This window comes from Mercenaria mercenaria, chromosome 5 (assembly GCF_021730395.1).
Source record: "Mercenaria mercenaria strain notata chromosome 5, MADL_Memer_1, whole genome shotgun sequence".
NCBI classification, from domain to species: domain Eukaryota; kingdom Metazoa; phylum Mollusca; class Bivalvia; order Venerida; family Veneridae; genus Mercenaria; species Mercenaria mercenaria.
In genome coordinates, this window is record NC_069365.1 from 76,809,015 (window position 1) to 76,835,972 (window position 26,958).

General features: G+C 34.9%; 1 protein-coding gene across 1 annotated transcript in view; it reads right to left on the bottom strand.

Annotated features, from left to right (window-relative positions):
* LOC128557158 (uncharacterized) overlaps positions 1 to 26,958 on the bottom strand; it is a 252,569-nt gene that overhangs the window by 3,516 nt on the left and 222,095 nt on the right. Inside the window, exon 13 of the mRNA XM_053544035.1 lies at positions 2,783 to 2,908. Coding sequence (XP_053400010.1) covers positions 2,783 to 2,908 — 126 coding nt within the window. The remainder of the gene's footprint in view (positions 1 to 2,782; positions 2,909 to 26,958) is intronic.

A 26,958-nucleotide genomic window follows, 5' to 3' on the forward strand; every position in this document is an offset into this window, starting at 1 on the left:
AGCTTAGTGCGATATCTTTGCTGAAAACTTCTTTTTTCTTCATGCGTGTTATAGGGATAATTCGGGTAAAACTAAGCGACGAGTTTTGAATGTATTATATATGCCAACAAGGAAAATTTTAAGATTTACAAACTTTTATACACTGTTTTAAATATACCAGAATATCTTAAGACCGTTATACCGAGATAATTATGTTTCGCCATGTTGTATTCATACAAATACCGGAAAATACAGTACGAGACAAATAAACGTCGAATCTAGAGACCAGTTTTCGCATGGATACTTTTTCTCATCTTATATATTTCTAAGTATAAAACGAAAATATAGGAGTCTCAACACAAACTCGATATTTAACCTTACACTGTATGGACATTCTATATTCTTCTCATGATGTTTTTAATGTAAAACTTAGCATGATATCGCTTTTTATTGAAACACTTGCAGTAACATTTGTCATGAATTTTAAAATTTGGACATTGACAAAATTAATAATTTACAAATACCTTACACATAAAAATGGAGCTTTTAAATAAACATAAATCATTTAAAAAACGTTTTATTCTGAAATATACATAATAGAACATTGATACTACAGTGTAACCTAAGGACTTTGGACACTATCATATGCTTCTAGCCTACATTTTGAAGGCAAAATTTCCATTAAGTATTTAAACAATACCCAAATCGTTTCGAGTCAATGATAAACCAATGTGTTACTTAACTTATTACAGCAGAAACTGGTTTGTATCTGTTCCTGTCAAGATGTTTTTCTTATTTTATCTAGGCCAGGGTATATTTTCTTGAAAAAATAAAATGTTTAATTTCCGTAAAAACATAATGTCATCATTTTACGGAAGTTTTAAATATATGAATTCCAGTCGAATAAAGTGACAAAATCCTTTTATTTAAGGAAAAAATAACATTTTAAGATTAAAATCCTATAAATAAATAAAAAATAGAACGATATTTTTGCAAACAGCCTGTACTTGATTTATCTATACACTGTTCGTAATGTAAAGTTATTGATGCATTACATGCATGTATAAATGACCGGTCAGTTTTATTACAGTGGTTCAGGTAGTTATTTAAGTACATGTACATGTCTATACTTCTGTTATAAGTGATGGCAGATAGATGTGTGCTGCATAACATTAGTACTAAGAAAAAGGCAGTCATCTTATTAAGGCCGTAGGGTTGGTTCTTGTTTGGGATAAGTACCAGTGGCACAGATAACATTTGAGCCGCGCCATGAGAAAACCAACAGATGGCATATATAAATACAGCTAGACGCAAAAACGAACTAAAAGGTCCATCCGAGTTTCAGGTAGATTTTTTATGCAGCGACTTGGATACATTTTTATTACATGTTTAAGCCATAGTGCAATTGCGACCAGCATGGACCCAGACCAGCCTGGGAATCTGCGCAGACTAGTCAGGATCCATGCTGTTCGCTAACGGTTGGTCTAATTCCGATAGGCTTTGAAAGCGAACAGCAATGATCCTGACCAGACTGAGCAGATGCGCACGCAAGTCTGGAACCATGCTGGTCGCAAAGCCACTATGTTGGTTTTCTCATGGCACGGCTCATTTGACTTAAACATGTAATAAAAATGTATCCAAGTCGCTGCATAAAAAATCCACCTGAAACTCGACTGGACCTTTTAGTTCGTTTTCGCGTCTAGCCGTATTTATATATGCCATCTGCATGGAAAGCGACTTGACACATCACTATCGTGGCATCACACTGAATGTGAAACCGTCATTGATATGACCTGCCACGAAGCTACTGTTCTTGACTTATGCATCACAGGCATATCAATGCCAAGCGTTATTTCTGTTGGATAGACTATAGTCAGAATCAGATTAACTGCTGTGCACATATTGCCTCTTTTTTTGTGGTGTTTAGGCCTAGTCCGCCGCAAAGGACAGTCTTCAATTCAGTTTTCACAGAAGGAAGAACACGAAGTGATGAATGCGTGTGACATTTTGTATGTGTCTACAAAGGTAAATATAAACGCACAGAAGAAGATGAAAAAATAAAGAAATGAAAAATATATAAGAAATACAAAAAAAAAAACAACAACATATAATGGAAAACAAACTACATCCTCATCGCTAGTGGCGTGCGCGTCGCGAGGGGGGTGGGGTGTGCAGATGATTACCTGGTGTGTTGCAAGTATGTTAAAGCACATATTTGTCAATCTACTGCAAGAAACAACCAGGATAAGCCAATGAAAATTTAACCCAACGAATAATAATGAATTCACAGTATTTGCTTCTTTCATTACTTTACATGTATAACATGCCTATGTGTACCCTTTCAAACATTTGTATAGTATTTGAGTTACAAACAGATGTAAAAATATGTGACTATCAATTTATTAAAATGAATATAAAAAGTATTGGTTACTTCACATTTGAGAACACCATGTAGTTATATTTTTTGTTTAAAAGTACTGTTCCACCCCTTGCATCAACACAATAGTCACAGAAAATGTGTATAATTAATATCTACATATGCTGGCCAAATATGGTTTTGATGCACGGGTTGGAACAATGTTATATAAAGCAAAACACTTTTTATATCTATATAACAGGGTACGTAATTCTATTTAGAACAAAAATCACTGTTCTATGAAACAAATATTGAAAATTTGACTTTAAGAAATAATCTCAAATATGTATTTTAATGGCATATGTAATTAAATAGTTATTTCTTAGTAATTTATTTTTCACTCTTAGTGTAGGCAAATTCATATAGAAAGTGTCCGAAGTCCTTTACCTATGACTTCAGTCACAAAGTCTTCGTATGCGACATCCGTTTTAACTGTGTATTCTACCGGAAAATCCATCTCCTTGAATGTACTCTGGTCTATTGCTTCACATGTTGAGATAGTCACCGTCTGTTCTATAGAATGAAATAAATTAACTCTGCTTAAATATACAAATCAGATGCAATGAAATCTACACAAAAGAATACAGTTATTCTGTGATGAGTCGTTAAACATCATCTGTCGGATTTGCTCGACAGTTGCCGATCTGTTCCATTTTTTTTTGCTGCGGGTATCGAATATGAAATCCTTGTTAGATTTTGACCTTGAAAACTTGCTGGTCAACATTTAATTTCTAGCTAGCAAGTTCATATTGAAATCAAACTTCATAACATGTTAAAATTTGAAGCTACCTCGACGATTCCATAAACTATCATCTTGGGATATTATTAAATTCAAACCAGCTCAATGATCGACATATATGTGTTTTCCTAAAATCTGGATTAGGACATTGTATTAAATAACGAGCTTCTATGAAACTAAAAATTTCTTCTAGCGAGCTTACATTGAATTCGAAGTCAACAGGCTGCTCGAATATCAGAGTACAGAATAACAAGAAACGCGGCAATGCCACGAAACCAGGTTTTCAACACTTTCATAAGAATAAAAAGTATACTGAATCACAGTGCACCACTTTAAAGCACAACCCTAACCCTAACCCTATTTTTAGTAACAATGACCTTGACCTTGATCCCAGAAACCCCAAAATCAATCCCAAGCTACAACTTTATATAAGTTTTCTATACAGCAAGTTTCATCATGATAGCTCATTCCAAAGTTAAGTTATTGACCAGAAACCGTTTTTCTATTTTAAGTAACAGTGACCTTGACCTTGACCGCAGAAACCCCAAAATCAATCCCAGCCTTTGTCTTGATATAAGCTACATACATACCAAGTTTTATTTAAATATCTTTACCGAAACAAAAGTTATTGACCGGAAACACCAGTTTGACGCCGCCCGCCCGCCCGACCAACGACATACCCCAATCTAATTAATTTCAGAATTTAAAAGATAAAAATCAATCTTGCATTGAATGACGAGCCTATTCGACGATCGAAATTCATATTTGTTTTTTTTACAAAGCTGAATTAGCTCGAATATTGAAATTTAATATTTGCATTTTGTTATTTGAGCTTCCCTGAAATACAAAGGTAGTTCAATATACAAATTTGAAATAGTCTAACTTGGATCTACTATTTAATTTCAATCGATCACAAATATAGAATCTAAATGTTTAAGAAGTTCATATTAGAGCTTGCACTGAATTCCTAGCTAGATCGAAACCAGAAACTCAAATGTTCAAAAACGCTAAATTTCAATGTACTTTTAAACTTTCGACAAACTCCTAGACTGAAGTTAAAAAGCTGAACTTCGATCTAGGCTTGTAATTGGAGCCAGCTCAAATGTCCAAAAATATTGCAATGACTTTCGAGACAGTCTAAAGATTTAAATTTTTAAAAAGTGTATCATCGATCTAGCATTGACTTGAAATTCATTTTTGATCTTCCAACTGTCCCAACATTGTATGTCTTGTCGTAAGATTGTTATGTACATTTCTTCTAATAGACTCAAGATTCAATTCAAGTTCGAATTCAGTTTATTCTGAAATTGAATTTCGATCATCTAGCCAGACCGAAAAGCTTGCTCGAAATTCAGCCTTTTGAATATTTTCATTTGAGTCTCCAACTTGTTCGAAATCGGCTTGTGAGGAAAGTCAAACTATCTAGATGATGTTTTCTTCACCTACACATTTTTATTATCTTCCAAGTCAGAAGAAAATATGTCTTTAGCCATTACGTTAAAGGTCAATAATTCCAATTCATCTATGCTACATATAAAAAACCCCGATCAATTTGGATATACTTTACGTACCTTTTAAAGAACCTCATTTTTTCATATACATACTATTAGTGAAAGTTCTGTCATAACTTGACGCAAAAATAGAACTAAAATAGTGGGTTGAATAGTTCCTAGTGAAATGTAAGTTAATGGCGGTCTGCTTCCCTAAACAACACACGTGTGCTCTTCTCAACACGTAGAACTTGCCAACGAGGAAACTGTCACATTTTATGTAGAATGCAGTCTTGCAGCGAAAAGGTGTGATAAAAGCAACGGGCCGTTATACTAAAAATATGCAAAACCAAAATAAAAATTAGGATAGTTTACCAATAGAATTCAATCGAACATACCATGGAAGCATACTTTATGACCGAATTACTGACCTTATTATGTTGAAGAACTTCAGTTTTGTAAAGTTACGTGTTAATATACTTGCATGTTCGAGCCAACAACAAATATCTATTCATTTACATGCTATAATTGCCTGTATGCCTGCAAAACGTATCGTAAACTATTAATACTATTACTTTTGCATTGATAAAACAATGTCAGAATACAATCTAACTAAACTCACGGGTATGGACATTGTGTTTTAATATGTAATAAGTAAATGTTTACCTAATATTACAGATTGACGAGACATACTTTGACGGCCTGTACTACTACAAATTATGCAAATGTAATTGTAACCTGTTCAAACATTAGTTTCCATACAAAGAACCATGTTTTTTTTAAAGACCAATAAGTAACTATTATATAGTCATCTATTTCGGAGTCGCGAATTGTTACCTATTCAGACATTATCGTGTTATTCCAGCCATTTCTTGCGTGGTGCAAACTGTTCGTTTACCGCGAATTATGAGAAGATAAGTTCATTTTACAATTTATATTCTCTTTAGATTGAAGATTAATCATGTGTATTTCACGAAAGTCATGAAAGTCATTATGTTCGTTTGTTTACAATAGCTCTTCTTTTAGAATTGATATGTAAAAGTATATATGGCGGACAAATTGAAAAAAAAAAATGAATTAAATAAAGCATTGAATAAATGAAAATATTACATGTACTTTTTCAATGTAGGAACATTATTGCAAATACATAAAAATGTACAGTGTTTTCATTTCTAAGACAAAACAGCATCATGTAATTTAAACAGATTCGAACTATATGAAAATGACACCTCTTCCTTGAGTCCTTTTCAGAATTCTAACTAATATTCTAATAAAATAATAATTATTTATCAGTGTCAGTAATATGGTGGCATATTTCTGCCAACCACATATCTATTTATTTATGTAGACAGTTTTCTCTAAAAATGTCACATATCCAGTTATTATCTGGCAAGTGGCAAAATTGCGTGTTATCAAGATAATTAAGTTAACAGGACAAAACTGCCTGTTAGTGCCCACTTCTGTCATCCATATATTCGCATGAAGAAGTTGTTATTGTGATATCCAGTTAATATTCGTACCCAAATTAGCGATTAACGGTTAGACCTTTCGTCCCCTACACGGAATTGTCACGGTATAGAATATTGAAACGGGCAAAAAATGTATAGGTGACCGGGTAGCTCAGTCGGTAGAGCTTTGGAACGGTATTCCGAGGCCCCTGGTTCAAGTCCCGGTCTGGCTGCACATTTTCCTTATCCTGTGACATTTGGCGCCCAACATGGAGCCGTTACGGCATTACACTGGCTAGTCTCCGACGCCTGTGATTGCTTGATTTATAAAGTACCTGCTGAAATTCGAGGACGAATTTCACAATTTTGGGAAACTGTCACGGTATAGAACTAGAATATTGAAACGGGGAGAAAACGTGTAGGCGGTCGGGTAGCTCAGTCGGTAGATTACCGGAACGGTATTCCGAGGCCCCAGGTTCGAGTCTCGGCCTGGCTTTACATTTTTCTCACCCTTAGCCAGAATGAATGAGTACATATCCACCTTATCCCCTACCATCACCCCTAATGGTTTATGTCTATAGATAGGATTTGGAATTATAAATTTGCATAATTGTTATGCCCCTTTATGTATATTCATTTGTTCCGTAATGATAGGGGACGATTACGGGATATTGCCCATCATAACTGACTAACTGACAAAAATCAAGATACCTAATTAACGTAAGTGAATATGTGGATGGCAGTAGTGGACACTAACAGGCAGTTTTGTCCTGTTAAGATACTTAAGTGGATAACAAGCAGTTTTGTGAGATTTGCTATTTCGATTATACCACTATATCAAGGATAACTATCTAAATCATTGACTACATTCACAAAATATTCGCCGGTTTTAAATGGTTTTCATTTCCAGGGCGCCACTTTGGCGCTTGACGTAATAAAAGTAACGTAGATTAATTATTTTGTCACAATTTCAGACGTCTCTGTCTAATACGAAAATAAATAGGGTCTTATTAAATTTTTTTTTATTTTCCGCTGATTTCAGAACCATTACCCTTATTTTAGAGGTGCAATTAATACTAAAATCGTTAATATAGGCAAGTGTTCCAAGTGTACGTTACGTCTAAGTTATTATTTTGTATATGTAAAGACGCTATTTCTGCGGTCGTCTTTGTGATATTTTGCACCGTGCTTGGTAATTACATATCGTTTGTACAGTTTGATTTAATCATTTTGTTTCTATAAAATCGCAATTAGTCGGTACCTGAACCCCTGTAAACTGTGTTTTGCATGTTATTATAACGTCACGTCACACGCGTTGAAACTAAATCCGATTTTAGAGAAAAGAGAGGAATAAAAGACGCCTGATATTGGTGCATTATCTTAATATATAAAACGATAATTTCATTTTCTCTGTCATTATAATAAATTGAATTTCCAGCCAGGTATGATATATCTCGAGAAAACGTTGACGATTTTGCATCATAAGAAAAACACGGTGAGAGATACAACATAAAGTATTAAGAAGTACGAGTTGATAAGCGATTATAGTGTGAAAACGACACAAGATTATTTTTTAAAAAAAACATGGCGGCGACACGTGCATTGACGGAATGACGTAAAAAGTAGGATGCGACAGCAAAAGAAATAAAAAAGTAATATATGAAACGATACAAAATTATGACACTCGAGGAATTATAGGAATGAAGAAAATCATGTGTAAACCAATTTTACAATTTATATTTCAACAAAACAAGATTGTATGTTCATTTAAGAAAGAAAAAGACTTCTTCAAATAAAAATGTCACAGGTTAGAAACAAATCATATACTGATAATTACACCGCTAAATTTCTTATCTAACGTATATATATTTTTTCAATTGGATATTAGTATTTATATATAGAAAAACCTTGGTAATAGGGGATCGATCCCTCTACGGTAACATGCGATATACCGATTGAAATATATACTATCGAATTAAAAGATGTGTCATTCCGACTTGTGCACAGAGCGTCTGCCTTCGGATTGTTTGGAAGAATACACTTTTTGCTTGTGCCTAATAAGCGTCCACATAACTTGTCCGAAACTCATTAGTACAAATATGGTCAGTGTTGTTTACATTCCAAAATATACGTTAAAAATGATACGGAATCGATGCTGTCATGAGACAGTTCTTTTCAGATCTTATTGGATGAGTTGAAGTCGGATCGATTCCAGATTGAGGCAGTGTCTTATTTCATATATATTATTTACGTAAATGCCCATTGCCTGAAAAGTAATATATTTTGCTAATTTCTAGTAAAAGAGTCACAATTCTAACTTTATCTGAATGTGATGTTGAAAGTTCGCTGAAGGTCATCATAATGTAATTGTAAATAAACAATAGTGTGAAATTAAAATATAAGCTATACAGGAAAAATAACTGGTGGATATTAATAACATTAGTTTAGTTACTATTAAACATGGAAATATGTTTATATCGATAAAGTATCAAGGCGCTCAAAAACATGAAAAATACATTACCTATATTACGTGTACAAATAAAAATAGATGTAACTTTTGTTGATTGACCGCTCAGCGGCTCAAGAATTGTTAAGAGATACTAGTATATACTAACTGAAAATCACATCAATACCCGGTGTTACTGCTTGTGCTAAAATTGAATATTGTTAGGCCTGATGTTTGAAACTCAGTCGTCTTACGTCGAAATTAATACAAAGTAGAGGTTAACGTACTTATTACAAGACGTTTTGACATTCCACTTATCGGAGTCATCTTCTGACGCTAGGTTATCAAAATCTTTACTCGGGAAATCTGTGTAAATACCACAAGTTCATTAATAAATAATAACAGTCATTTCATGTATGCGAGGGCTGTTAAAAAATAACGTAGACTTTGGTTTAAACAATATATATTATCCAAATATGCATTTTATGCAAACATATATTAATGTGATAGGATTAAGAAGTAAGCTAAAAGCTTGTATTAAAACCTCTCTCCTGAACGTACGTAGACTTAGATACTTTAAAGAAGCAAAGAAGAAATATGTCATAAGAATGAGCAAACGTTCTACTAACTGCTCTGCAAATTTGATGTAATTATGACCATACAGTCAGAAGTTATGCATTGTAAGGACGCACAGAGCTTACGGAGCATAGAGCTTATATGTGAGCTTTATGCGTCAAGCCGTGACGCACAGAGCTTACATGCAAGATAAGCTCTATGCGTCGGAAAGGCATGATCGTCACGTATAGAGCTAACTATTGGATGATGATGCGCTATGTGAAATTATGCATAGGTAATATGGCATGAATGATCTCATTGGAAGGAATCCGGGAGAGAATAGGTGTCTTTTTGTAGTCCATTTCTTAAATCAGTCAGAAGTGGAGCAGTAAAAGACATTACATGATATTTATTCATTGTTCCTTCTCATGAGAAGGAACACTTATGGTGAACATGTCACACTTGACTGAGCAGGTAATGGATACAAGGGTATCATCAAAGGCATCCGAATTCCAGTAGGCGCCGCCATTTTGTACTCATGCATATTCATTACAAATAGCCTGTTTGCCAATATGTTTTTACGCATCTTTAAGTCAATCTTTAGTGAAATACAACTACGTAATAAACAGACCTACAAAAACAATAATTTAGTTTAAACTATCTAACTCCTAAATCTTACATGTCATATTGTAGAATCGAGATTAACTAAATGAATATTCATCATCTAAAAATAGATTCCCGCCTAAAAATATCGTCTAAGTACTATTATTCTTCTCGGTTTCATTCTTTGCTGCTTCCAGAGGTTCTTTTTACGATTTTATTTCATACCAACTTTAATATTTTAACACTTTAAGTATTACCATCAAAACATACTGTACTAATAAAGTTATTCGAGATTTTTTTACTTGTCTGTGAATGCTATTGCACGATACGTACCGTCACCGGATAACAACATTTGAATTACTTCCCTTGTTTTTATCTAGAACTGTATAATGCATTTCTTCACTTTACTGGGCTATAAATATTTCGAACTTGGTAATTTCATACCTTTTGATTAATTGTTTTGTAATTGTCAAGTTGTGAACTTTTTATACGCACTTTTTTCAAATCCATCAGTTTGTTGGTGCCGACTTATATAAAAGCCCTTTTTCTCCTGGTTTAGTCGTGCTGCAGCTGTAAGTATCCATTCATGCAATGCAATTACTGGCATATGGCAGAACTTTTCTTCCATTGTATTGCTTATTAAAATTAGGCAAACATACGACCAAATTCTGATCTTGGTTCCCCAAATTTTGACAGAGTGATGGTATTTATTGTCCGCTAATAATATTTAGGTAGGATCGCTCATCTCAATGTGTTTATTATTTTAAGTTAAATAAATGTTTGTGTGAAATAACTTTTAAGTATTCTTAAAATAAATAGATAAGAATGCACGTAAACTAGCAAAAAACATAGTTCATAATTATTTTATTAAAGATCCCTTAAAAAGAATATTTAATGTGCGCTAGAAGGAACCTTTTGGTAAGCAAATCTTGTGTTACTTAATGTTACGTTATGTAACTTGAAGTTATGCTTGTAACAAATGCAAAGAATGTCACGAAATTGCGCCAATTTTGTGCTCTAGGTGACCGTAACACATACCTCCAAGATCATGACTAAAGAATAATATGATAGCGATGGTGGTAATTAATATAAGGCGTTACGCTAGAGGACAATTCACATTACGCTAAATCGTTACCTTTATGCATCCACTCTCGGGAGAAATTAACTTGGCATGACCGTCCATTTCCGGCTGATGTGGGGTTTTGAATGAGTACTAGTATCTCTCCTGAGAAAGTCTTAGATCCTTTTTGCCCCCATTTGGGGACACTTAGATTTGATCTTGTCGATCCGTATTCCACATACGGTCATGCAACATTACAGGAATATACATCAGCATGTAAATTTGTGCACCATTCCGATGCCCATTGAAAGCAGAGTTATGGCCATTGACTTTTCCACCCTAGGTATGAAACAAAACAGAAATATTTTTCAGCATGTGAAGTTGCGCAAATGGGGTTTTACGTCCCAGACCTCTCAATGAAAGCGGAGTTGTGTCCCTTGATTTATTGAAAAAAGCTATATTAAATTATCTATGCTCAGCAAAAATTATTTCATCTTCAGTCAGGAAACACTACTGAAATATTTATCAGCATGTGAAATTGCTCACATGGGGTATTACGTCCCAGACCACTCAATGAAAGTGGAATTATGTCCCTTGATTTATTGAAAATAGCTATTACTTTGGCTTTGCAAAGCTCATGAAACATTACAAGAATGTATATCAGCATACAAATCTGCGCACCCGGGCCTTGACATGCCCGACTGCTCAGGGAAAACAGAGTTATAGCCCTTAATGTATTGAGAGTAGCTCTATTTAGAGCTTGTGTGACACATTGAGCAAAACGTATATCACTTAGAGGCAAGAAACTTCACCTGAATATTGCTCCATATATTTTTAACTGAACTACATTTATTCTTTGATACTTCGACAACTACTGTCCTGCCACGGAAAATACCATACCCCTCCTCTCCCCCTAAATAAAATTTTAATTTTATTATTCTTGAAGGGTACACTGGCAACATCCACTGACTCTCATCCCACCCCACCCGGATAATCTCCACTTCACATAGATGCAATCCTTCTCATCATCCTCTTCCTCATCATCGTTACAGCAGAAGCTAAGAAGCTTCATCAAACTGAATTGCTCCACAGGTCTGCCTCTTCAAGTTTCCGGACCGATCTGGCCAGGCTTGCCGATCAGTAAGCCTCCGACGCCAATTAGGTCACGACTAGTTAATCTCCATTCCCACGCTCTACCGACACCTGCCGATTTCACCTTAAACCTGCACCCAGCTACATTTTGTAATTCTGTAAAAATAGTGACTTCATGCTATCTGTGAATGAAGGACAATGACTTTTTGACCATCATTGTCATCATCATCATCACCATCAACATCATCATCATCATCATTATTTGACGTATCGAATAACTGTTATTGAACATGTAGGCGTGCGCATCGACCACTCTACAGCTGGCCATCCAGCCCTGAATTGCAGTTCATTTATGAAATTGTGGCAGTCACGTGACAAAGTATTTATTGGTCAGACGTATTTAAAACAACATATTGGGAATCTAATGACTGCAATGTATACAATGTATATTTAGGTAAACAAATGACATCGCGTCATCTCATTGCAAATCGTCAGACATCGACGTCGTCTGAAATCACCCGAACAAACAACGGAAATTGACGATTTTTTTTCAGCAACAGTAATAAAAATTATATTCTTTATATGCTTTCATTCTTTTACTGAAAGAGGAAACAAACAGCGAAAAAACAAAACAAAAAAAAACTCATTTTTACTAGATGACGTTGCGTCATTTGTGGGTCGTCTGCCTTATGTACTCATAAGACACGCTGTCGAAACCAGTAAATATCGACACATGACTGCAAGATTATATAAAACAAACTCTACCCATGACATTGTGTTTCATATTACTTAATCGACAGGATAACTTAAGAAGAACAGTCCTTATTATATTGCAAGTTTGAAATAATATTTTTATTCATAAGTAAGTAACATTCCTGGTATATATGAAACGCCACCCTCTATTTACATGTACTATGTAGGTCAATTATTCGTGTCTCGGTGATTGAAAGTTGTTTTGTGCTTTTCATATAAGTAAAAACAAAAAATAAACGTCGAAAACAAACATTTATAACCATGGATACATAAAAATCCTGTTCGTTATACCTTTACTGCAAACACACACGGATTTCAATAGCAATGACAAATGAAACTTTTGCGAAAATGTTTTACAATTTATCATTGATCCCGAAGGACAAAATGTATACGATCACTGAGATTTATGTTTATTTATTCTGAAACTAAAATTAATGAAATTATTAATAAGTTAACAATTTTTGAAACCAAATAGAAAATAATAGAAGTGTTTAAAGTAACTATCTACATGTTAACTGTTCAGAATCTACAAATTACTCTTAAACATCCCTACTTAGACTTGAGTTAGATTTAACAGACAATTAATGTGTAAGCTCTACGCGCGAGAAAGGCACATCTCTGACTCATAGAGCTTACGTGAGCTCTATGCCCCTTGTTTGACACATAGAGCTTATGTTAGCTCTATGCGTCACGGCTTGACGCTTAGAGCTCACGTGTAAGTTCTATGCGCCGTAGGCTCTATGCGTCCTAACAATGCATCAGTGAAGACAGTCTTTCAAATAAAACCGGCGCACTGGAATAATATTTCAATGACGTTAACGTAGTCATGACTTCTTTGTGATTAAGTTCGCATTAATTGTATTCTTTTTAATTAATTTTGATTAATAACATCTAAGTGATAACTAGAGTTGTCACAGGAGTGACGAATTACACCACCACAACTAAGCCAAGATCAAAGCCCAGCGTGCTTGACCTTTAACATACCGACCTCAAAATCAATAGGTGCCATCTGCTGGCCATGATCAACCACCAATAATGTTTCATGATCTTCGGCCCAAGCCTTCTCAAGTTATTGTCCGGAAACGTTTCAAATGTTGCGGGTCACTCTGACCTTTGACCTTTGAACTCGATAGAAATAGGAGTCATCTGCTGGTCATGACCAACCTTACTATTAAATTTCGTGATCTTAGGCCCAAGCGTTCTGGTGTTAAGCCTGTTTACAAAAAATAAGATTCTAGACCCAAGCGTTCTCAAGATACCATCCGTAAACCCTTTGACTGTTCCGGTTCAGTTACCTTGACCTTTGACCTACTGGCCTCAAAGTCTAACTTGACCTGTATTTTTGATGTTACGCCTGTGTACCAAAAGAATAGTTTGATCTGTCAAGCCTTTCATGAATTATTGTCCCGAAATAAAAACCAACAGACCGACAGACCGACAAGCTCACTCCTATATACTTCCACTTTGTTCTGTAGGAGTATAACAAGTTGTTTCATTACAATACTGGAAACAGTATCAACTCTAAGGCCAAGCATTTCAGACAGGATGCAAACTGCGAGTAGATGGTCTTTATGCAATATACTGATGTTGACGCCGAATAACGGACATATTGTTTTCTTTGTTAACCTTCTTTTCACAGCAAATCTGGGAAATTTGCGAATCGTTTGTACTACTTAAAGACCAAGACACAGATAAAAGAGTTATGCATTTCAGCAGGTGTTTGCCTAACTCTCTACATAATTAAGAACATTCTGATTATCTATGCGAGCAGAAGATAACATTACATTCGTTATAAACAACAATATTCACTTAGTTTAAATGTTAGTTACTTCCGCCGACCCCGTCCGAAAGACTACATACTTTTGGTGTATGTCGCACGGACGTGCTATATCGATTATACTTTTGCATATTTTCAGGTACGCAAATGGACTATTAGTGTGAGTCTTAGCGGTCGAATTCAAATCAGGTTAGAAGGAAAAGCGACTGCGTCGGTTATGCGTAGCTATGGTTACTGTAATTAAAACGTTCTACACGTCTCGTGTATTAGCGAAAATGTTATAAATGACAAAATTACACGAAGATTACGAATTACAATCATTTATTTCACATTGCACTATACACAACATGCAGTGTTTAGAAGCAAATGCCTACTTTAATTTTGAACAACCCTCGTACCAAGTTTTAATACATTTATATCTTGATCTTCATGCGAATGTTTTAGTAGGTAGATTTAATACTTTCATCATTTTTATGAATTAAGTTCATGTGCAGTATTATTACTGCGATTTCGAAAAGCTTGTCAGAAAAAAAAACAGCAGAAGAAAAGGGGCGAAAGTTACGTCAACGTTGCTTAGTGATAACAGGCCGCTGTTTTGAGGACGTCCGTGTAAAGTCAGGGAGAACGTTCCTTAGATTACGTCGCAGTTGTTCCGTCTGGTGACTAAAATGACCGAGAAGCTGGTTATAATGTCGAATGCAACAAAATATGTGCAATCTATAATATAAGCTTGTTTACAAATGGAAAGGAAATATAATGTCAATGTATGAAATGAAACTTTTTTTCGGTGTTTATGCGAAATGAAAGACAGAATAGAATCGGCATGAATCGCATTTCTTAAGTATGCAGTGGTTCGGGAGATTAGACGCGCATAAGATTGCATATGCATATGCAGGCTCTATGATTTAGTATTGTTACAGAAAACAAAGTCCCATAATAATATCTAGCTAAAAATATTTGTCTGAAAGTACGTAACATGCACCATGCACATCTATGATTGTTCGGGTGAATAGGCACACACAAGATTGCATAACAAGAAGACTGTATGTATGTAGTATATTAACAAAAAAACAACAAAGTCCCATAACTGTGCAGATCTTTTTTCTGAAAGCACATTCTAGCATAACATTGCTGTTCTTGTCACTTTTCGGGGGTGTTTTAACAGGTGAGAAAACGTGTGTTAACAGAAAGATTCTCGTGCTCGCGTGCTGTTATAACACCTTTTTATATATGCGTTCCGTGGCAAAGCGGAAACGTCATTCGGCCCCAAAACGGACAATTAAAAACAAAATGACGCCAACGTAAGAAAACAACTCGGACATTCCCGCGCATTTCGTGGAAATTTAATGACGTTGAAGGACATTGTATTCATTTATCAGTTTTTTACGTGTTTTATGCTAGAATAGCGTTAGCGCATGTTCATTTCGTGTTATAACATTTACAGAATCCCTCCGGATACGTTAGTACCCTCGCCCTAACAGGCTCGGGCGCCAACCAATCCCTCGGGATTCTGCAGATGTTATAACACGAAAAAACATGCGTTATCCCTACATAACATACAACATGCACAACAACCAGTACATGCCCCCTTACAACTTCGTTGTTCGGGGGTACAGTAACTGGCGATCTGATTCAAGTATTTCATAATTGTTTGTCTACTTATAGTGTTACATATACATGTATCATTTACAATTATTGCTTAAAGAATTATTTTAAATAAAGGACTCACATACATACGTATACGTTGTCGGTAATAGCTTTTAGAACTTTTCTTATACATCTAAAGCCTCCAATTTCATTGCAAGTTCAAAAAAGATCTAACTACAACATTTTTAGACCTTGAAAATAATGTATATCTTTTATCTCGATTTCTCTGAATAAAGCTGTTATGCATAAAAATTTGGCGGAAGTTACGGTAGAACTAAAATTATTAATCACAAAAGCTTTGCAAAATGCATGTATAAAGTGAATTTAACAATGTCAATTTTACGGCAAAAGGGAATTTCTAGTTGTGTAATGTTGTAGTATGTAAATATATGTTTATGTTATATTTCATGCCTACAAGACGGGTATACCCGTCCCACTACTATGTCAGCCTATTTGCCTACAAGACGGGTTTACCCGTCTTGGTATTTCCCAACATTCCAATCTATAACCAATGCAAATGACGTCACATGAAATAATCCCATAGCAACCAATCATATCAAAAGAAGGTTTCCCATCTATGTCTGCTGTTGTATTTTTAGAATACTATACATAGGAAAGCCCATAATGACCTAAGTGACTTGTAAATTTCCACATTTCAAAATGGCGGACGGCGATTCAACTGCTGGGTAAAGCAGAGAAAACAACTCCAATATTTCCTCTAAAGGTCGAAGATTCGATAGGAAAATTAGGTACTTCATATTGCTTTGTTTTCTAAATATTGGTTTACAAACTAAGCAGATTCTTCAAAAATTTATAGCTGTTTACGGTGATTCTTCCCCATCTAGCCCCTTCGCTGTCTACATGTAGGACGGGTATACCCGTCCCACATTTACGTCAGCATATTTCAAAGTAAAACAAGACTTTTTGTAGAATAAATTTGTTCATTTGTATGCATTTATTATTTTTCTTTCTAAATATTATAGGTTTTGTATACTTTCCGTGAACAATAAAGCCTCTAAACTATTCTGTCAAAACCAAGGTGATTTCCAGGAAAGTGCCTTGGCAAGTAAGTGTACTAACGTTATTGGTTCCTCGGCAGCGAAAGGGTAATGTAATATAATTCATATGAATTGTCATAAAAGTGTGAAATTTACGTCTTCACATCTTTACCATAGGGAAAACAACGTATACTTCCCCTGTCAAAACAAGACAGAAAAAACGACAGTGCAATGAACGATCGTTTAAACGAAAACGACAAAATAAATACGGCAGAGCGCCAGCATTTACTTTCCCACTCCAAGCCCAGCCAGTTGTGTTCCAACTTCCATGCATTTTGTTATGCTATGCAGCTCCTAGATCAATATTTCCTAGCTATTTCTATTGAATCCATGATGATATTTAATTCTGCAGCTTGATTTTCCATGGACATACGCATATTCCACAGTTGTTTAGATTTTTTGTGTGTGTTTTTTTTTTAATCTGACCTTCGGCGTGTGTTTTGGTAAACAAAGCAAGCTTCCGGTTATTCAACGAACTGACGGATTGACCCGAAAAGATTTAATTATGCTTCTACTTAACTACCGGCATTTGTCAATGTCTCTTTTAGCCGCGGACTGTGTATTTTTACACAAAATATTTAAATGCAGTTTTTGTTTGTCGCCTTCTGTTTTTAAAAACAAAATGGCGTCGTGTTGATTTAATGAACCTATCACTAATATTCGATGGTAATTTAGCGGATGTATCATATGTAACACGGTAGCTTAAATAAATCCGAATTTCGTCATAAAATATTGGATTTATATGAACATTTATGCACGTAATAAACAGAAAATCCGTTGATCTTCACAAGCTAGCATAAAATAAAAAGAAAATTTGTTTGTTTGCAGTGAGATATCAAAATACATCATCACCGATAAGGGAGACAATTCTGATATTTTCACTCAGGCTCCGCCTTCGTGAAAATATTCAACTGTCTTCCTTATCGGTGATGATATACATTTGTATTTCGATATCTCACTGCAAACAAACAAATATCCTCTATTTATTCATCATGTTACCGGAAGAGGATGCAAAATGCTGCTCCGAATTCTAGAAGTTCAACAGTTTAGTTTATGGTTAGATGCTAAAGATACATTTATCAGCGTATTGTTAAGACTTAGGGTTCGATTTCTCCATTGTCGATATTTTCTTCAACTACATATAATATTGAATTTGGGCTGTTTCTGTTCATTCATCTGGCAAATATGATTTATATTTTTGCATTGATGTGGAAAACTAGCTACATTCGACTGTGAAAAACAGAAATTAAAGTATATTTTATTTATCTACCGACAAAACAATTTACATTGCCTTAACGTTAGCGGAATTCAGTTGGGAGCCACCGGGTCCGCCTCACCCTGCGCCCTAGTCCAACTCGTAAAGTAACTTTCCCATGCATTTTATTTAGTCTGCTATAACGTTCAACACAGTCACAACAAAAGAACATTCTTTAGCAAGTTCTGCATAGAATGTATGGAAAAAAGCTATTAAAATTCTGCATGTAAATACGGCATTTAGTAGTGCAATGTTGTGGTCGATTTGTCCATCTAAATTTATCCCGAGTGCCCATGAAATATCAAGCACATGAAAATGAATGTCTATTGATCTCTCCTGTTTTAAAATGTATGATAATCTTAGATCATTGTAAAAATGATAATAACGCCTTAGGCAACATACTTTGTGAAACAAGAGGCTCAGGATGACCCTGGATCGCTCACCTGAGTAATATGAGCTACATGTTTCAAATGTAACACTGATGATAAAATATTAAGAAAGTCAGCAGGTCACATTCATAGTCAATGAAATTCATTTTTACGATTGGTGTGCAAAACAGTGTATGTCATCAAAATTTCAAGACTGTATCTTAAAAAACAAGAAAGTAGGTCAGTAGGTCATGGTCACAGTCAAGTAACATCATATTACTTGGGGTCATCAGGTAATTATAATTAAACAGTCTTGGAAACAGGATCAGATGATTTTTTAGGTATTTTTTTTCCTATATAACTCACATAACAGCTAAGTGACCCCAGGGCGGGGCCTCTTTCAACCATACGGTTTTCAGAGAAAAATTTTTTAAGTTTGTTCCTATTTAAGTCTATATAAACTTGGGATCCCCAGGGCAGGGCCTCTTTTCACCCCAGGGTACAATTTGAACAAGTGTGGTTGAGTACATAAGACAAATGCTACAAACCAAATATCAAAGGTCTAAGTGTTGTGGTTTCAGACAAGAAGATTTGTAAACTTTTTTTCCTATACAAGTCTATGTAAAACATGGGAGCCCCGGGGCGGGGCCATATTTGACCCTAGGGGGATAATTTGAACAATCTTGGTAGAGGATTACTAGATGATGCAACATACCAAATATCAAAGCCCTAGGCCGTGTGGTTTTGTACAGGAAGATTGTCAATGTTTTCTCTATATAAGTCTATATAACCCATGTGTGACCCCCGGGGCGGGACCATATTTGACCGTAGGGGGATAGTTTGAACAATTTTTATAGAGGACCACTAGATGATGCTGCACACCAGATATCAAAGCTCTAGGCCCTGTGGGTTTTCACAATTTTTCCTTTAAGTTACCATGTCAACCAAAGTTCTGCATGGAATTCAATTCTTTGAACAATTTTGAAAAGGAGCTAATCAAGGATTATTCCTGTGAAGTTAGGTGTAATTCTGCCCACTGGTTTTCAAGAAGAAGACTTTTTAGAACATGTTGACGGACACACGACATACGACGCACGACGGACGATGGACATTAAGCGGTCACAAAAGCTCACCATGAGCCTTTGGCTCAGGTGAGCTAAAAAAAGAAATAAAACATCAGGTGGGGAAACTTGGCCTATTGATTACAATTCTTGCTCTTGTACTGGCAGTCTTAACATTTATGATTTAGCTACAGATCAGAAGAACTCACAGACATGCCCCTGCCATTAAAATGGTGGTTGACGCTTTATAAAAAGCAGCATACAGAACATTCCATACCAGAAAGACATTACCCGAGTAGCACGTTCGTTGCTGAAAGAAATGCTCGTCATGGCGATGCCGAATATTGCTAGTTTCAATGCATAAAAAATAGACGTTTAATACTGACCCCTTATCAGAATTCTTAGTCGCAAAAATGTGAACTGGAAACACTTACGGGTTGATAAAAAACATGCAAAAGCGTCTGCGTTAACATGTCCAAAGCGTGAAGGAAATTCAAATCATGATAGTACTTTATATCTTGTTCAACATATATACATGTAGTAGTATTTTTTTTTCGGAACAAACTGGAATGGATGATCGAGTACAATTTGCAAACTTTTCTATATATGATCTGGCAGTTAAAAGGACGTATTACAAAGCGCATAAAAATGGCGAGTCTTCTTCATATGTATACACAAATATGATCGCGCTATAGAAAATAAAAAAGTAACTTCTTATTATCACCCAAAGAACAAACTTACTATAAAGTTAAACAATGTCAATGAAACAGAACATTTTTATCTAGTAAATGATTATGAAACAAGAGCTGTCGGAGGACAGCAACGCTCGACTATTTAACAGCCTTGTCGCTTGAATGAATAAGAAAGTCGAAAAAGGGGCATAATTTAGTAAAAAAGTAAAATAGGGTTATGGAACCTGCATAGTGCTTATCAGCTCATGACAGTGAACTAGTGTGTGAAGTTTCAATCCTTTCCCATTAGTGGATACTGAGATACCAGCTTACATACAAAAACTTAACCAAAACTTTCTATGCTGAAAAAGGGGCATAATTTTGTAAAAAAGCAAAATAAAGTTATGGGACCTGCTTTGGGCATGTCAGATCATGACAGTGAACAAGTTTGTGAAGTTTCAATCCATTCCCATTAGTGAGTACTGAGATACCAGCTTACATACAAAACCTTAACCAAAAAATTCTAAGTCGAAAAAGGGGCATAATTTTGTAAAAAAGCAAAATAGAGTTATGGAACCTGTGCAGTGTAAGTCAGTTTATCACAGTAAATAAGTGTGTGAAGTTTCAATCCATTCCCACAAGTGGTTACTGAGATACCAGCTTACATACAAAACCTTAACCAAAAATTTCTAAGTCAAAAAAGGGGCATAATTTTGTAAAAAAGCAAAACAGAGTTATGGAACCTGTGCAATGTAAGTCAGTTTATCACAGTGAATAAGTGTGTGAAGTTTCAATCCATTCCCACAAGTGGTTGCTGAGATACCAGCTTACATACAAAAACTTAACCAAATCGGGACGCGGACGCGGACGCGGACGCCGACGCATGGGCGAGTCCAATAGCTCTACTATTCTATGAATAGTCGAGCTAAAAATATATATTTCAAATAAAGGTCGTTGGAAATGACAGAAATATCCCAAATATACAATCGCTTTGACAAACATGTGCTTATCTTGCCCTCTGGAAATGCATTCGAACGAAATGGCTCTGGTTTCCCAAGTCTAAGGCAGAACAAAAACATATTACTATTTTTGCTTTTGACTCGCTTATGTATAACTTAACGATATTTTTTATGAAATGAAAAATTTGAACACAATTACTCGAAAATTATAGGTGGTATTTTTCGGCCAAAACTAAGTAATTCACATGTTATTTTCAACTGAAGTTTTTTCTTGAATGATTTTCTCCATCTGAGATGCTACTTTTTATGTATTGTACGACCTTCCTTTTGTAAAAACAGTTTAATGTTTGTGAACGTGAATCATGATATTCAACTGAACAAGTAAACCTTTCCCCGACAAAACATGTAACTGATAGTGAATAAATATTGCTGAATATAGCTGCAGTTCAATGTTTGAAAAGCCATTTTAGTACAATTTTGTTACAGATGAAGGATGAAGGGATATATAGATTCAAAACTAATACCGATGTGTTATGATAGTTGCCCAAAACAGCATGCCAAATACTTATTGTCAAATGCCGACTGTTAAATCAATTCTGATTTTTAAATGATAAATTCTAAATGTGGCACGCGCATGACAAATGATTATTATTAAGCGTTCAATAAATTAAAAGCTGTATATATCCGTACATAGTGAATTCAACATTTAAATAGTCATTAGTCTTTTTTACAGAACTTTGTTTCTTTGTAAATAGTTTCAGTGATATGTTCATATGACGTTTAGCAGAATCTATTGCTTCAAATATAAGAGCTACAGATCCTTAACACATAAATTAAAGGAAAATGATATTTAACAAATCAGTTCGCAACAAGCGCATTTATCATTTCCGTTTAGCTTTGAGTGCAATTATGGCATGGTCGTTTATGTTTATGGCATTTAGCATGTTGTACCGACCTTCCATAGAAAGCATGTAGTACGATGGACAACGCATTGCCGACAAGTTGAAAATATTTTTGAACAAATAAATTTCTTTATCCAGTTATAGTGGACGCAATTTGACCCCGATGGTTGACCTTTATATTATAATACATAAAGAGGCACAACCTATTATTGAAAAGGAGTGTACATAAAACTCGAGCTGCACGGAAAAAAGGAAATATAAATCTATGTAAATATAAATTAGTGTATTGGAAAGTTTTAACTGATCAAATGTAAGTATTTACTAATAAACTTTGATAATGTGGCAGTTGACCTCAATACAATTACACTGTGTATTTTCCAATACAGGTAAATCCAATATTTCCTTTACAATAGATCTATGACAGATTATCTTTGAACACCCCTGGACTTTTTGGACTCAACTGCCACATTATCATAAATATACACGGCTACCCTAAGCACCCTAGAATACTATAATGAAATAATCGATATGAATAATCAGCCTAAGGTCAACCATCGCGGTCAAGTTGCGACTACTATAACGAAAGCGTAGTAGTTTCATAGCTTGATTTTCGGATGAACAGAGACAAAGATAAAAACAATTGTTAAAAATATAAAAAGTTAACAAAATATATAAAACTATAATGCTTCCTATATAATACATTATGTCAACCGTTCCACACGTAAGAAGGCAGTTCCGTTGAAATTATTTGTCCCATAACTACGCAAATTCCAGCTGTAAATACCATGCACACATAGCTGTAAAAAACTGTTACGGATTTGCGTGTGCACTCATGCGTAGCACGCGGAAGAGTTGTCCGTCCAAAGGAGTTACCTTTTGCTCAAACAAATGAGTTTTCCTGTGTGCACGCGATAACATTTACGTTTGCAAGCAAATGATATCACGTGCGTAAGTAAAAGCTACATGTACCACGTGTGCACACAAAAATTATTGAGGGAGCACACAAAAAGAAAATATGACCCTTACGCGCTACCTTAGATAGCATATCTCTACGTGTTATGTGACAAATGGTACTATATGCGAATGTGTTTATTTTTATTATTCCTTTTTTTTAAATAACCTACCATATGTTTGTGTTTTTTAAACATTTTGGAAGTATCTTTAATTAAGGCCACGAAAAATATGAGGCGGCGAGCGAAAAAATAATTTAAGTATTTGTTTTTGATTTTCAGAAAATCAGGAGCAAGCGAAGAGCGAAGAAATATATTTGTCTTGTTTTGGCTCTCGATAAACTAATAAAAATCTTAAAATAGAATGTATAGCTTTTAACATTAGAAATAATTCATCAGGGATTTGAGAAAACATGGGTACATTTTGGTTTGGGTACATTTTGATCTGCAGACGCAAAACAAAGCGAATTCGTGGAAAAGGTAATAACATTGGCATGCAATACAGTGTAATCAAATAATGTATGCGTTTGAAAATGCTGTAAGAAAATATGTAATATATAACAATGCATAAGTCTACACTAGGAGAAACAATCCTGATAACTCTGATTTAAATTAAGACAGAGTTATGCCACTTTTTAACTTAGATTTTTTGGTTAAAATTCATATAACATCCAATATCTGTTACTCTGTTACTTTCAAAGCTATTGGCTGTTATGTCCCTTTTTCTGGCAAAGCTCTTATACATACATGAAATCGACAAAAGTCACCTGCATTTTTTTGTCAGTTGTGCAACCTAGATGGAGAAAAGCGAGTGAAACATATGTTTGACATAATTTGATGCTTTATGGAGCAACCAAGTAAAACATTAGGATTTATTCCAGATGCCAACAGAATATCCGGAAAATATAACTTGGTATGTTTCTTTCAAAATTATTTCTATTATGGAGAGTTTCCATCAAATACTGAGTGGAAAAGAACTGTTAAGAGAACCATTATTAACCATGCAAATTACGAATACATGACCAGGCTGACGAACGACGTCACACTATTTCAATTTTTAAGCATTAAGTCTGAAATTGCACCATTAATGCCTGACGGTTTAGCCAACTGTATCGCGAGTATTTACCGTACTGTCGGACGGTGGTGTTTGTATTAAGTCAGATATTTACTAAAGATTGCATCAGAATATGCCCACAATGTCAATGTCTGTCGTGATCAGTTGTACACCATGTGATGTTATTTTGCCCTTTTAAAGACACTTACAGACATCAGATGTGGAACAGAATACATACATTATTAGGTAGAGAAAAATATTTCTCTTTCTGTTCATTAAACTACAAAGAGCGTGTTATTGAGCTACTGTCGGGGTATCCAACCCTTAATATTGAAGATGAGAAAAGAGTATCCCTTTTTAAAACTGTTGTAAAGTCAACCCATTATTTGTCACTTCCGCTTCTTAGAATTATAATGTGATAAACATCTGAAAGTCAATTGACAGTTTATGTGCAGAGTCAAAATGGAAAGTCTACATGTTGTATATTGTTGTTATATCGCTTCCTATATAATTGCACGTTTGAAATTGTATATATTATATATATATAAAGAATACTGTTAATAGGTGTTTATAACTGGCTGTAAATGTTTAACTTTTACATACAAAATGTATATTACATTTGCATTGTCTGTAAATGTTATATGCTCTTCTACATGGAGGAAATAAAAAATATCTACTATCTACTTTAAACTTTCTTAACAGATTTTTGTTGAAACAAAGTTTCAATTAAGGTCGGAAATGATGGTGATTGACGTGCATTAACATTATTCTACTCGAGGACTGAAAAGTTTGAAGCTTTAAATTGGTCTGAACACAACTCATAATGTAATGTCCATACCCCACCCACTTTCGTATAAAAATGCAGATCATTTTGACAGGAAAAACAGAAAACAGAAAAGTGACATGCATCAATATGTATGTATCCATACCAAAATAATGTAAATTATTTTGAAAAAAATAATTTTATTTATTTTTGAGAATTCACGTTATTGGTTGCTTTGCAAAATAATATCGATAAATTACTGGTTCTGTAGCTCTTCTTTATCTTCTGGGTACCGGTGTACTTTAAACCGGTCTCAAGCTAATACGCATCAACAGGTATAGTTTACTTTAAATACCGCTAAACCCGTGCGCTTCGTTCACTTTGTATTGCAACACGGTTGTATCAAGAGAAAACTTACACGCCCGCCACACCCCTGTACTAGAAATCATTTTTGTCAGATTGATAATGAGATTAAACATGTTTCAGTTTCGTGTGAATATATGTTCAAAATGTATAAAACCTTATTACTTTATTATCTTAGATAAATTTACGGTTTCTCTGTGGTATTTATGCTTACAGGCAACTTGACAAAAGGCCTTATAGAAGAATGCACAATCGTATACACAGGAACATTATGCCAGTAACTATCGCTGCGAGAAGGGATATCCGGCGACTCCAGGACATTCATATGAAGAAAATGTGCGGTAACCAATGAACTCTTCTGAGATCATTTTAAGCATGTGAATTACCGTCCTGGATATTCTTGTTATAGTTACATGTGATAGACAATCACTGAACTGTTCCTGGAAATTATTGTTTAAATTACATGTGATTTGTGCATTCATTTAAAATGTGATAAGTACTATCAAATGTGACATAGACAATCACTGAACTTTTAAGAAAATAGATCAATGTGACTGTAAATATTCTAACTGAGAAATATTTGAAGGTCATTTATGTAGACATATTTGCGAACAATATTCTTTTCTTTGTATTTTATAATTAACGTCATTCTATTTTCATATAGGAAAATTCTGTAAACCGGAAGGTGATCAGGCGTGTCTGCTTACATTAATTTACAATAAACTGATAAGTATAATTTGGAAATAAATATTGTTTCATAAAAATACATCTATATTCTGGCGAGAACTTACAAAGCACTGTATTTTCGGCGTGTGTTTCTCTTATGTGGTTACGCTTATGTTGTTATGTGGCTAGGGTTGAATAGGGTTTACCCATGGTACCTGGCGAAATCTAGTTTTGTATTGCGTATTGCTTGGTATTGGGTATTGCTTTGTATTGCTTTGTATTACGTTATCAACCCTCTAGCATGCAACTTACTGCTTTCCTCCACGCAGTGGTTTTGATATATGTGGTGACCCGTCATTCCCGGATACCTGGTCGTGTCTGGTAACTATCATACCGTGACTATTGGCACTGAAGTTGCCGTGCATTGCCACATTATGTTTAAGTTAGTCAGTATTGCTACCTCGTTATGTCCAACAGCGCAGAGTTACATAATTTGAAATTAGCCGGTTTTGCTACCACGTTATGAGAGTGTAAATTATGTAACAGTGCAGAGTTTCATTGTAATAGTTTGCAAATTTTAGCTAGACGCGCTTGGTCTCCTTCCGGTTACTTTATTCACATACTTTGTTTTTTAGCGGCTGTAGGACTCCCACATGTAAAAATGTTCACGTATGTAAAAATGGTAACAAACGTAAAATATATGTAAAAACTTTCTACAAATGTAAAACCGAGTTGTTACAAATGTAAAAACGTTTCTGGTGACATATGTAAGAAAAAAAAGCGTCACAAATGTAAAAACAAAATTTTGGTCGCATATGTAAAACCAATTTCCTACAAATGTAAAACACAATTTTCGCAGTCACCGTGATTATTTCATCTGTAT